Consider the following 14,235-nt stretch of genomic DNA (forward strand, 5'->3'; position numbering starts at 1 on the left):
TCCCTCTTGACCATTAGACTTGGCCTGCCTCATGCCTGGCTCTCCAGGAGTGGACATTACAGTGCACATAGTAGGTACTTAAAGAGTATTTGTGTTCTTGTGTCTTTAGTCACAAAGGTAGGCCAGTCATGTATGTCTCCCACCAACCCACCTCATCGGGGTTTACCTCTACCCAACCAGTGTTTCTCAAAATGTCATCCCTTGCCACTTCCATCTGCATCACCTGGCTCTGCTTCTTCAAATACAAGCTCCTAACCCTGCCCAGGACCTGCTCTCTCTCAGACCTCTTGGAGTAGAATGCATATTAATTAAGTAACATATGCATATTAAGTAACAAATGCTGTATACATCACAACTGGAGAATTACTGCTCTGTTTATTGATCAGGTCATTTGAGCATCTTAGTTGCCCATCACTGTTCTCAGCGCTAAGAATGCAAACACGTTGACAACATGGTCCCAGGCCTCCCTGGAGGGATGTCTCTCATACCGCATGCTACCATGGCATCAGTGGAGGTACCAAGTTCCAGAGGGACCCCCCTCCCACACACACACCTCCTTCACTGTGTGATGCTTTTGCACACATTCCTCCATAATAACAGACTTGATAGAGAGGATCCCAAGATCATCTTTGTTCATAGAGTGGCCCTGTTGGGACTAGGCAAGGGTAGAAGGCTGTATGGAAGGATATAGTTGACAGGATACAGTGGCTGGTATCTGTACCTGTCTCCCTCATTTTTGCCTTTCTGAACTCACAGGCTCACTCAGTGGCTCAGGATTTTATTTTCTGGAAGGGGGAAACAGCCTCCAGGTAGCACAGGCAGGGAAGGGCTCTGACCCAGGGGCTCACAGCCTCTCTACCTCTGCATCAGTGGTCGTTTCCTGCAGTTGGGCCTGAACATCCTCACTCAGAAAAGTACCAGTCCCTCCCTGGCACTAGCTGCTCAAAAATCTGTTTTCCTTCCTCTAATATTGCAGATGCTGTTTCCTTATTTCCAAACCTAAGACAGCTGGCAAGACTTTAGCGGTCTGGCATGGTGACAGTCCAAAACCTGGCCTTTGTCCACTGTCACCTCTCACACTGTTATAGTTCTCTTCTACCCAACTTCTGTGTATGGAGGGATTAGTTAATATAGCAAAAGGAAAAGAGTCCCAGTTGCTAGTGTCAAAGGAGCTTATACGCTAGGAATGAAAATAGAAGGAAACCTGGAAAAATAAAAATAAATGTGCAAAAATAAAGCATTTAGATTATGAAGCGTGTTTCAATAGATGCATTATTAAATGTTAATGATAGACTGTGGACTATTTGTGTATGTGACTCTCCAATAGGAAGCTGATATAGCCACAAGCCACAGATCTATCTAAAAGTGATTAAAATGAAATCAGCTTTAATGGAGTAAATGATATATGAGGGATGTTCTTCATCGCAGAACTGAGCCTGTCCATATTTTCCCTCTGACAGCTGAGCCCAATCTTAGTAAATTCACCAAGACTGGCTTTTAGGAGATGTATCCCTCTCTAAGGCTGTTCTCTTGGCTTAAATGAAGTGGTCACTCATATGAGATGGAATATTGTCAGTATTCATTTCTTCCACTGATAATCTATTGTGTGTGTACACTGGGCATGTATGTCCATTACTTGAGTATATTGTACCATATATAAAATTCCACATTTTAGCCTATCAGTATTAACTAACTATCCTTTACTTCGCTGTGCTAGGTACTCCACTGGTTGCTGTACCCATGAAGTCCTCACAATATTTTTTTTTGAGATTTTTAATTTATTTATTCGTGAGAGACACACAGAGAGAGAGAGAAAGGCAGAGACGCAGGCAGAGGGAGAAGCAGGCTCCATGCAGAGAGCCTGATGTGAGACGCAATCCCAGGTCTCCAAGATCATGCCCAGGGCTGAAGGCAGCGCTAAACCACTGAGCCACCTGGGCTGCCCAGTCCTCACAATATTGAAGTAGGATATACCAGCAACGTTTTACAGATGAGAGAGCTGAGGCCCAGAGAAATGACTTGACTAAGGTCACACAGCTAACACAGACTGGAAACAGGATTTGAGCTGAGGAGTGTGTGACCCCAAGCACTAGTGTCCCTAACCCTGCTGAACACCACTCCCCTGTGAATATGGACAATGAATGAGATTCAGTTCTCCCATATTTTCATATCCTGAAATGAGAGGTAATCTGGGCCTACCGCTGAATTTCACAAATGAGGAAATCAGTCTCCTGTTTTCCTGGTAAAAAAAGTAAGCCAAAATTTACAAAGAAGAGACCCTTGCCTAAAATCCATATTTAAGAGCCTGTGTAGGATTGTCCTTCACCTTTAATGATAGCCTCATCTTGATAATCTTTTTGGGTGATGACAAAAAATGCGTCTGTGAGAAAAGTGATTTTTATGTGTTTTTTATGATGCTACCTATAGTTCATTAGCTTTTACTTGCCAAGTTGTTAGCATTTCTTATAGGGACTTGATTTAGATGACCTGGCCCAGCACATCTCAAACTTCAATATGTATACAAATCACATAGGATTCAGCAGGTGTCTAATGGGCCTGGAAATGCTGTAGCTCTCACAAGTGCCCAGGTGATGCTACTGGTTGACCGACCACACTTTGGCAGAGACACAGACAGGAGTAGAGGAAACCTTTCCAACTTCTTTTCTTTGAAAAAAGCATTTCCAGGTGTCCAAGTCACTGGTAAGTGGTACTGTGGACCTGCTAAGAGCTAGCTAGCTAGGTAATGGTGAAGAGAATTTCCTTAGGTATTTACAAGGGCTTCTGTCTCCATGAATTATTCATGAGCCTTGCTCACCTGTAGTAAACATATCTTAAAGGGTGGGGTTGAATAGAGAAGGTACATTTGCATTGCATGGAAGTACATTGAGGATTGCAAGCTACAGGAGAGTTGAGACTGCTTGGTGCAGAGCTGTGTTCATGGCACCAAGCAGAGGATGTGTCATGTAGTAAGTGATCAGTTTAGGCTGGTGACTAATAGCAAGGTTGCCAGCCACCCATGGTTTGAGTCCAGGTCTGCCACTAGCCAGCTCTGTGTCTTTGGCACGTCACCACCCTCAGGCTTAGTTTGCTTATCTGCAGAATGGAAATGCATGATATTTTAATGAGGATGAAATGAGATAATGCATGTATGTAACATATGATACATAATTTTTTCAGTTATTGGGGGCTCAGTAAGTATTTCTGGGATAAGAGAGAATAAAATGCTTTGAAGCATTACAGACTTAAGTTGAGCTAAAAGAATTCTGTCTCAGGGACCTACTTTAATGAATAGATAAAGATGATTTGTAAGTAACGTATTAACTTTTTGCATATAAATGGTGCTTAGGTGCCTGGAAACCATTTAAGCAGAACAGTTGGTCCAAACTTATGGGACTTTCTGCTTTCTCCTAACTCCCCAAATGAAAAGAAATTTTAACCAATTTTACACAGAGTGCCTTAAGGTGCATTTCCTGTTATTCTGTTACGCAGTTGAAGACACACAGGAGTGACATAAAGCTGGATTTGGGAGTTTGGGTCGTAAGTAACCTTAAGAGTTCCCCTGACATGTTTACACTCATCATCTAGTTGGCACACCTTGAAGGATCCCCTCCCACTTCTGCCTCAACCATCACCACTTCTGGATTAGCCAAGTCCAAGTGGAAACAGCCCTCAGTATAGCTGTAGCTTTAAGCCCAGAGACATGGGCACCTGATGGGCTTTCTTTTCTGAGGACAGAATCTAGGAATTTCTCAGCCCTGTGTGTGACTCTTACAGATTTCTTGGGATTCTTACTCGCTGTCCCACAGGTAGAAAATGTGATCAGTGTCTCTTAGTTCTAACTGCGCTCTTCTCTATGCCTGTTTTTTTTTGCCTCCGATGGCAATGATGATGATGGTGGTGTTAGCAACCGTTGCTTGTTAGGTCCCAGGTGTTGGGTAAATGCTTTGTAGAGCATTCACTTATGTAGTCTAAGTAGCAAAGCAGTGGGTGACATAGAGGACCATGTTCTCAGAAAGAGGGAAGGAGGGTCAGAGAGGGTCAGGCTTGTCACACAGCTGGGAGGTAGCAGAGCTGGGACTTGAACTCAAATACCTTGATTCCAAGGGCCATCCTTGTAACCCCTCTGTTTTCCTGCCTTTCTGCTACAGCCCATTTGTGGCTTTTGTTTGGTAAAGTATCTTCTTCCCATGCCCAGCCCCAGAAAATGATGACCTTTACATGTGTTCTTACTGAATTGTGTTCCTTGTATCAAATTTGGGAGTATGTTATTGCCGGGGATCCTTGGTAGCCTCCAGCCCAGCTCTGCATCTCTGCATCTTCCCCCTCCCAACAGCATGGCCAGATGGAGAATGGTGGAAGAATAACAGGCCAGAGCAAGGAGTGGGTCCAAGGAGGGAGTAGATAACCTAAAAAAGGAATGGGAAAGGGATTTGCCCTAAGATACCAGGTGGGACCTTCCCATGATGACGGTGACATCTTGGTTTTTACTGGGAACCATCCTTGTCTAAGAGGAAAATCATGGGAATCAGAGCTAGACAGACCAGGGAAAGAGTGCAAATCTGCTACTTAAAAAGCCTCACTGAGCCTCAGTTTCCTAATTAGTAAAGTGGAAATAATGACACCAACTTGTCAGGGTTGCTATAAGGATTAGAGATAGCATAAGCAAAAACCGTCCCATATAACACATCCTCAATTAAAGGAGGTCATTATTACATTAATATCATTAAATCAGAGGGAAGATTCCTGGTGAACACTTCAGACTCGTTAACTTGATCCATCCGGGGTGTATTTTTTGTCCTGCTGATGTGTCCTCAGCCACAGCTACGTACTGGGAGAAGGTGGCATCGAATTCAGAGAACATGAAAACAGGTTCTGATTCCAGGGTTCTTTTATTTCCCACAACTCTGGTTGTGTGTCTTTCTAGGAAGGGTCATCATCAATACATATACCCCCCTCACGGCTCGCTCTCCCAGGCAAAGAAGAGTGGATCTGATCAGAGTTGTTTTGCCTTCAGGAGTCTGGGGAATTCAGAAAGCAGGGGTATTGGTTTTAGAACTCCATGAGAACAAAGGCTTTGTCTAGAATGACCACTGATGTATCCTCATCAGCTGAAAGAGGTTGTGCAATGAACCTTTGTTGATTAAATAAATTGTAAATCCTCTGAGATTGTTATATGTCTGTGTCAGGGTTTCTTGGCTTTGACTCTGGTGACATTTTGGGCTAGATAATTCGTTGTTGTGGGGCTATCCTGTGCCCTCAAGGAGGTTCCATAGCTGTCCTGGCTTTTACTTACTAGATGCCAGTGGCATCCCCCTCAGGTGTGACAACTGAAAATGTCTCCAGATGTTGCCATCTGTACCCTGGGAGGCAACATCTCACATCCAGATGAGTACCTTTGGACTGCAGAGTGAGGGTTTGGTTAGGGTTGTATTTGGAGGTTTAGGGTGTAACATGAATACAGTAAAAAGACTTTTAGAAGGTATGAGAATATACTGTGTACCTGAGATGAGTAAAATATTTCTTTGCTTGAAATCAATGGCGAGCATTTTTCTTCCAGTTGCTACAGCTCTCTTTCAGAGTAACAGGGAGGAGGGGATGTGGGGCTGGCTCCCAGGGCTACAGCTTTGCCACGAGCAGCCTACATTGCTACTTTAAGAAACGGTAACAGTAGACGCTACAGCTTCTGGTTCAACTTTGAACCGGCAGGCCCAGGACAGACTGACCTGCTTACAAGACAGATTATTTTAAAATCTCAGCCTGTTTACCCTGTTAAAATGGATTCTGTGGATATGGCCCAGTTTTGCACGTTAAGGATGTCCCAGGTCAGGTATGAGGTATTTTTCAGTGACTGTTGGGATCAGATTTGGCTCATAGAAGAATGCTGTTCCCACAGCTGGCCAAGGCACCCACTTACTACCATCAGAAGTTTCTGGCACCGGTTTCGTTACTTTGAAACTTGGACACCCATTAAACTGTCCAGCAGCTAGAAGAGATCCTTAAGATCTCAGAATCCAACCTTCTCCATTAAGGAATTAGGAAGCCAGAGGCGCCCGGGTGGCTTGGGTCATGATCTCAGGCTCTCTGCTCAGTGGGGAGTCTGCTTCTCCATCTTCAACCTGCTTGTAATCTGTCTCACTCTCTCTCTGTCAAATAAAACAAAATTAGGAAACCAGAGTCCATAGTAGCTGACATATTTCCTTCAAACGCCAATACATCAGCATGAAATCTTAATCAGAATTGACCTATTGAGGGTGATCCTGTTGGTTTTAGTGAGAACCTTCTCTACTCATGTCTACTGGAAAGACTGTTCTTAGAGAGCTGGGTGGCCAGGATTCGATGCTGTAAAGGAGATAGAATGTTTAGCACACGAGCAGCAATGGAGTCCCTGCACACTAGCTCTTGATACTATTGTCTTACACAGATGGCTCTGCCTTGTTTTATTCTAGAGTCCCTTCTTGGACTCTGGAAACTAGATTTGTTTAAAAGAAAAAAAAAAAAAAAAAACTTGGACAGTGAAACTGAAAGGCCCTAAATGATTTTGTATGATTGTTTCCTACGCTAGAATAGAATCAAAAGACCAGAATGTAGGGACAAAGCCATTTAAAAAGCATAGAAAGGAAATGTTCATCAGAAACTTTTTCCAGGTTAAATGGTATTGTCCTCACATTGTATTAAGTTGACATATGCTGTCTGAGGCGAATATTCAAATACTCATTCTACAAAGTTACAAATTGAAATGTGACTTTAAGAAATAGTAGAAAAAATTGATATACACAGTTTTAAAAAAGGGCAAAGTACATTTCCTTCCTTTGGACCCTAACAGAGCCTGTATATACTCTCCTATGTGCTTTGGGTGATCCAGAGATCATATTTGAGCATATTTGGCATATTTGGTGAGCATAGTGGGCATATTTGGTGGAGAGGTCAGCTGAACTTTTCAAAGAGGGGAAAAAAACTCAGCATTGGAATTGTGCCAGTAGATTTTCATATAAAAGCAAAAGATTTTCATATGAAAATCTACCCAGAAGAAGTTCAAGGTCTGTTTTAGGGTCTTTTTTTTTTTTTTTAAATCTTTTTATAGTTGAAGCCATAAATAGAGTAAAAACCTGCATTAAATAGTAAATTAATATTTATCCAAGTCAAAACAGGCTCTGGAGTGATGGATAGATATATCTGGGGCTAGGTGCTGATTGAATACCTCACGATTTACCACACTCTTCAACATAGTTATTTAGACTTCAGGTCTGCCAAGATAATGTGATCATGCTAGATATTGTGAATTTACTTTAAAGAGAAATGATATCCAGCATATTTATAAACAGCTAGAAAAGAGTTGTAAGCCCAATGCATTAGGGTAGCTTTATTTATCAGAGCTGACCAATTTAACGCAGTCCTTTGTTTATCCCCAGACTAGTTTACAATTGTGCTTCCTTAGTGACCTTCAAGCAAGGAAACTGTATTGAGAAGTGTATTTTTTTTCTATTCCAGTTAGATACCAGGGAGCACTTATTGGTTTATAGTTGCAGCAGTAAGAGTCTGTAGAGCCCTGTCATGCATGTGTCATGCACACCTCATACCTGGGTATGACCCTTTTCTTTTCTATCCTTTCTGTCTCTGAGCTCTGTGAGTTTTGTATGTATCTCTATTGTGCAATGGTTTTATGACTTTCTAGAAAGTACAACATCTTGAAGTTCCATGGGATCTGTGTCTTTGAGGGTCAGTGGCTGGTAAAGCTCATTTTTTATAGGTTCTGGATCCTCATGGGTTGACTATGAGCCAGTCATGTTCTCTCAGCAAGGCTCATTTCCTACCTCACAACCAGACATGGGGCTTTCAAGCATTATTTGAGTGATGAATTTTTATCTTTGGCCTGACATTCCTGAATCCTGACAGTCTCAAGTAAGAACTTCAGTATAGGGAGAAGGAAAAGGTAGCAGGACTTGGAGAATCTTAACTTCTAAGGATTGATGAGACTGTGTCATGTTCCCCCTAATCCCAGGCAATGGTGCGAGGTAAAGCCTGTCCCTAGTGCCCGATTTTTCTGGTGAATAAACCTGTAGTATGTTGCCATCTAGTGGACCATATGGCAAACTAAAGATTAATGTATTCTGACCACAGAGTTACTCAAAACTAATTAAATCAGCCAGAGAAAATAACCGAAAGAATTTTTCTAAAAGTAAGTGTTGGGGAAATACATGCAAATTTCACGTGAAACTAAAGTTGACCTTTAGTAATCATGTTTTCTGAAACCTGTCAACAAAAGGTTACTCTTTCTTAAGAGTTGGTGACAATTTACCACCAGGGAATTGACAAGTTTTTCTAACATGTAAAGAAAGGGTCCAGGATCCTGTGATTTCACTGTAGCTGTACGGTGGGCACAGTTTCATATCCAAAGTCCTAGAAAAAGGCTTGGTTATTACAGGGTTATTTCAGTATTTTAAAAAAAATTTTAAGATTTTATTCATTCATTCATGAGATACACAGAGAGAGGGAGAGAGAGGCAGAGACACAGGCAGAGGGAGAAGCAGGCTCCATGCAAGGAGCCCCACGTGGGACTCGATCCCGGGACTCCAGGATCATGCCCTGGGCCAAAGGCAGGCTAGGCTCTAAACCGCTGAGCCACCCAGGGATCCCTAAATGTTATTTTTTTTAAGTTTCCAATATCTTTCTTATGTGTATTTCCTTATTTTAAATAAATTTCCACAGAATAAATATGCTTACTTTTAGGAGAAGCAGATGCATGACTTCACAAATCAGGAATTTTACATTTTAAATGCTAAATAACATCCCAGTAATGTCTGATTCTGTGCTTTCAGACCTAATTTGTATGAAAACCTGCAAACTGACTTTCATGAACATTGACTATTTTGCTTGTTTCTCTGCTCTTTTGCTTATGTTTGCCTAGATCCCTCCCTGGTGCCACAGCAGCTGAGTGTGCATCAAATCTGAAGAAAATCTACACAGTACAAACAGTACAGGTAAGATCAAGAAATGGACAGGCCAGATTGACATGGTATGTGTTGGAGATGTAATCCTCCAACCAGAAAATGGCTGTCTGCTGGGAGTCCCCACCCAGGGCTCTGTCCGGGTATCAGTTCTCAGGTCCATTTTGCTGGAGCTGTGCTTAACTAAGTGTAACCCAGAGCACACATCCAAGTGGCCTGCTAAAACTCATTAACTACTTAAATATTTCACAGACCCTCGGGAGCAGCAGACTATGGTGTGTCCCCACATGGATCTTTATCTGCACTCAAATACCAGCTCAGACACTCCCTCTCTGAGCTCTGTTTCCCTTCTCTAGGAGGCAGTAGCACCTCCTCTGCAGGGTTATCTAAGGTTACATAGGAAGAGCAAGTGAGTGTTGGACGTGAAAATGGAAGGTATCAACCCTCTTACCTACTTTACATTTAGCTTCCATTATCCTAAATTGAGCAAGTATCAACCCCTTTAGTTTCCATAAAGTTTACAGAAGGAGGGCACCCCGTCTGGAATCGTTGGGAAGAGTGAGTAAGAAGATAATGTGGTTTCTGTGCTGAGCAGAATATCTGATACGTAGTAGGTTCTCAACACGTGTAAGCTCTTCATTCTATCAGTTCTTTCTGTAGCCAACCCTTATGAAGAAAATTTCTGAAAAACCTGGTTGATTTAGTTGATCACATTTCCATTTTCCTCAAAAGCAGAGTCTATCAAGTGTATCCCCTTTTTGAGGTTAATGCACTGTTATAGACAGAATAAGGATTTAAGGCTGATTTCTACTTGCAGTGCTTCTATGTTTGATACTTTCTAGAAGGGCCAGATTTAAAGTTTTCCTGTTATGCCTCTAAATCTTTTAGTCAGTCTTTCAACAATTTTGTTACATGGGCATCTAGATTGTGTCCCTTAGACAGTTTCTCACATTTAGAAGTAGCACAAAGATCCTTCTTTCAGAACTTTTCCCAATATCTGGTTCAGAAAATTGGATATTCTTAGGTGCCATGCAAGGCCACTGAGCCAGGTGTAAAGATACAGTCCAGACCATAGGCCATTTCTGATCTCGTTGGGAAAATGGCATAAGCATGTGGAAAGCAAAAGAACAGTGGTGCTGTAAATAATCATGCGGTGCCAAGTACAAGCAGTGTCACAAGGCAGCACGTGGGCCACTGTCCAGAGGGATAAATGCTCTCAGATTCCAGGAAAGACTTCCCCTCACTTGTTCCCTGTGGTTACCTCTTCACAGCAGTCATTGTATAAACCTCAGAGCACTTGATTTTGAAGCCTGTCTTCACATGGAAGTTCTTAGATCCCTTGACTTTTGGAGGTACTCATTAGATTTTTTACATTCCATTATGACATTGGGTCATCAGAGCTCTGCCTGGGATTCTAGGGCAGACATTGGTAAAATCAGATCAAGGTGTCCGTTTGTTTCCCTGAACCTGTATGACCAGAGTATTTGATTGAGCCTTGGCATCCAGCAGCAAGTTAGACAGGGTCTTCAGGGACCAATTTTTAAAGTTCCCAGGTGCACACATATTAGGAAATACTTTCTTAAAAACTATATTGGGGGACACCTGGGTGACTCAGCGGTTGAGTGTCTGCCTCCATTTCAGGGCATGATCCTGAAGTTCTGGGATCAAGTCCCACATTGGGCTCCCTGCAGCAAGCCTGCTTCTCCCTCTGCCTATGTCTCTGCCTCTTTACCCATGTCTCTAATGAATAAATAAATAAGATCTTTAAAAAAACAACCTATATTGGGAGATAATTTGTACTCAGTAAATGTAGATTTCATAAGTGTGAAATTTGGTAAGCTTTGACAAAGGTATGCAGAGATATAATCATAACCCAGATCAAGATAAAAAGATTTGCATCATGTCCATGCCCTTCCATTCAATCCTTCTCTTCCAGAAGCAACCTCTATTCACATTTCTATCCCCATATATTTGTTTTGTTGTTTATGGAATGTCCTATAAATGGAATCATATAGTCCCATACTCTACTGTGTCTATTATTCCTTTCTCTCCTTTCAAGGATTGGGGTACCTGGGTGGCTCAGTTGATTAAACAGCTGACTCCTGATTTCAGCTCAGGTCATGATCTGAGGGTCCTGGGATTAAGCCCCCCTCCCAGGCTTTCCACTGAGCAAGGAGTCTGCTTGGGGCTTCTCTCTCTCCCTCTCCCTCTGCCCCTCCTTTCTTCATTCTCTCTCTCCCTAAAATAAATAAATAAAATCTTTTATATAAATAAATGCATACTGAAGGATTAAAGGAATGAATGAGAAGTTAATACATGAACTGCTTTCCTGAACCACAACAGATACTTGCGTTAAGGATCCTTTAGGCTGTAGGCCATGTTCTCAGTGGAGGCAAAAACTGATCCTTGGTGGGGTGAAAAATCCTACTGTTCTTATCGTAGGTAAAGCACAGATACATATCTAGTACATAAACTAATATACAGCTTTGCTATGGTATTAACATTTCACAAGGGAGTGATTAGGAAAAAGGGCTCTTTGGGATGGGCTGGAGGGCTGTGATAATGAAACACTGCCCTGACTGGTCAGGAAGTTCTTTCATATCTCTGATGCCTCTGCCTGCCTGGGTTTCCTTATCTGCCAGACAGAGATAATAACGCTGCCTTACTCCCTAAGATTGAGCAAGGGTTAAATGAGATTGCACGTGGTATTGGATGCTACCCCTGGGCGTCATCAGTTGACTGGCGAGGACGTGGGGAAGGATGTAGAGTAGCCTCACTGCCTGGGTTTCTCTCCCAGATCTGCGACTTACCAGCCCGAGCAAGTTGCTTAACTTCTCTGTATCTCTTACTCATCTGCAAGATGGGAACAATCTTGATACTGATTATATCATGAGGCCCTGAGAATGAAATGACACAAGGAGGTGAAAAGCCCATAGTAAGGGTCCAATAGCAATAACAGGCTCATCTGCCATTACTCACCAATTTCTACTGAAGCATCCTTTTGTGTTTTCCTCAGTCATGTTTACTGTCAGACAGCTGACAGCTGTGCAATTCTACTTTTCAATGATTGATTTCAAACAGTTATTCCCCAGACTATGCCACTGCTGATACCCCTACTCATGAAAACACATTTAACCAATTGGTAACTTTTGGGATTCCAGCCTGTGAGTGTCCTGAACATTTGGGAATAGTCCTTAGTATTTAACAATAGGTTTTGGTGCCAGTTTTAAAGTCATTTGAGGACATCCTTTGGTTCCCCTGTGTTTTTATTCTTTGATTATATAGTGATTCTTGGACCCTTGCTCTTTCAGCACCAAAACTACATCCATAATTGTGTCCATGATTTTTCCCCATCTCCGTTTGGGTGAAATAGAATCATGGGTTATTAAGGACTGCTTTATATATAAGGATATCATATGTCTTTTTGTACTTTGAGGCCCTTCAGCAAATCAGAGTTGTGGATAGGGGTGGAGGAAGAAGTGTTATTCTCATTTATTAGCTACCGAGACTGAGGCTGAGATGTATGTGCTCCAGAATATCCAGTGGAAACGCTAATCTTGCATGTCTCAGGGACTAAAACTCCCACCCCTTCTAGGTCAGTTTTCTTCCTTTCACTCTGCCATGAGTGAGAGATGGGGGGGCGGTGAGGGGAGGCGCGTGCCTCCAGACGGCCCACTGACCCCTACTGAGGACACTCTCACTGTAGCCAACAATAATTCTCTTTGCTTTGAGTTAAATTTATTTCCTACTTTCCTGCCTTTCTTGGAAAATTCCATTTTTCATCTAGTTGTGTTTTCCAGATGCTTATTGATTCCTTTTACTCTTTTGTAAACATTTCCAAATTTTCCACATTTCTCCTGTGTTTTTATGTCCTAAATGGATGCAGTACAGAATAGAGCAAGCCTGATTTTTACCTGTGGAAGAATGAAGAGTTACCTGCCAAATATGATTTGCAAGGGAGGGCTCCCTCAGCCCCACTCTCTTTCAGCCTTGCTGCCACAAAACCAGCAATCCCACCCCTGAAACCTCATTCTTCTACAACATTCTATCTTACCTCGGTCATTTGTGTTATCCCCTTCAAGATTTTGCCACACTGTGTCCCACTTGTGCTGTGTTCTACCCAGTATTTCCCATAAATTGGCTGACTTTTTACTTAAATTTACATAATACAGAAACTTCATGTTTTTTCTGTAAATGGATATCCGGCATCGTTTATCATAAACAGAAATCTTCGTCAAAAATACATACAATCTGTTAAAATGAAGAGGATTCTCCTTCTGTACCTGTGTACTGCCAGTGATAACAAGACGTCATCCCTCATCAGAAGGTGGGAAGTTGTGCTATTATAGATCATTAAGTTAGGATGACAGATTGCCTTCCAAACCTTTAGGGAGTGAGGGCTATCCCTTTCAGAGAAAGAGGCTTATGTTATAGGTCAGTGCTGGTAATGAAGAATGATGTAAAGACTGATTCAAATTTTGAACACAGTCGGGCAGCCCACAGTGGGTGGCATCCTGCAATAGAATGACCTGGAATGAACCACTTGGGTGAAAAGAGGGGACCAAGGAAGGAAGGGAGACGCACTGTATTGAAGAAACAGATAAAAGGACTTGCAGCCAGGTCTACTTCATAGATCTGCTGAACAGAGACTTAATTTTGAGTAAGACAGGGTTCCTTATCATTTAATTTATTCATTATGTGTATAATGAGATCAGCATTTGTTGTCCCAACCCATTTGTGCAAAAATAGAATCGCAGTCAGGTTACCCACATCCTCCCTCTCTGCTGGCTTGCCAGCACAGGGGATGGGGAGAGGGTGGGGGTAGGTATTGTGTGGGTGGGGCCAAAGGGGGAAATTAAGCCTTGCACAGTGAAAGAAATTTAGTCACTTCCCATGTAAAACTCAGTCCCCAAAGAGGATCAGAATATGCCACCCCCCAAAATGCCACTTTAGTGTGAGAATTATGTTGAGCTGAAGGTGATGGAGAAACAGCAGCGAAGGATCCCTCTGTTCTCCTGTCTGCTTAATATCAAGGCATAAATTTCCCTTTTAAGGGTAGCAAACTTACCTGTACAAACATCCATTTGGACAGGTAGCCCCCTCTCTTGCCACTCGAGTCTGCACAGCAGACCTTACTGCACAACTGTTTCTACCGTCTGTGTCCTAGTCACCTACCCCAACTGACCACCTGTAAGGAGTCCCAAACCCCTTTTCCTTTATCCATTCACTTTTTAGAGTTTATTACCCTTTGTTATAATGGTACGTAAGCTTCTGAGTCAAACCACTTTCT

At 42.3% G+C, this 14,235-nt stretch overlaps 1 protein-coding gene across 3 annotated transcripts in view; it reads left to right on the forward strand.

Moving 5' to 3' along the window:
* EIF4E3 (eukaryotic translation initiation factor 4E family member 3) overlaps positions 1-14,235 on the forward strand; it is a 49,942-nt gene that overhangs the window by 8,883 nt on the left and 26,824 nt on the right. For all 3 annotated transcript variants that reach the window (XM_072785400.1, XM_072785401.1, XM_072785399.1), the window contains one exon: positions 8,906-8,978. In XM_072785400.1, coding sequence (XP_072641501.1) covers positions 8,906-8,978 — 73 coding nt within the window. The remainder of the gene's footprint in view (positions 1-8,905; positions 8,979-14,235) is intronic.

The sequence above is a fragment of the Canis lupus genome, chromosome 19 (genome assembly GCF_048164855.1).
Source record: "Canis lupus baileyi chromosome 19, mCanLup2.hap1, whole genome shotgun sequence".
NCBI lineage: Eukaryota > Metazoa > Chordata > Mammalia > Carnivora > Canidae > Canis > Canis lupus.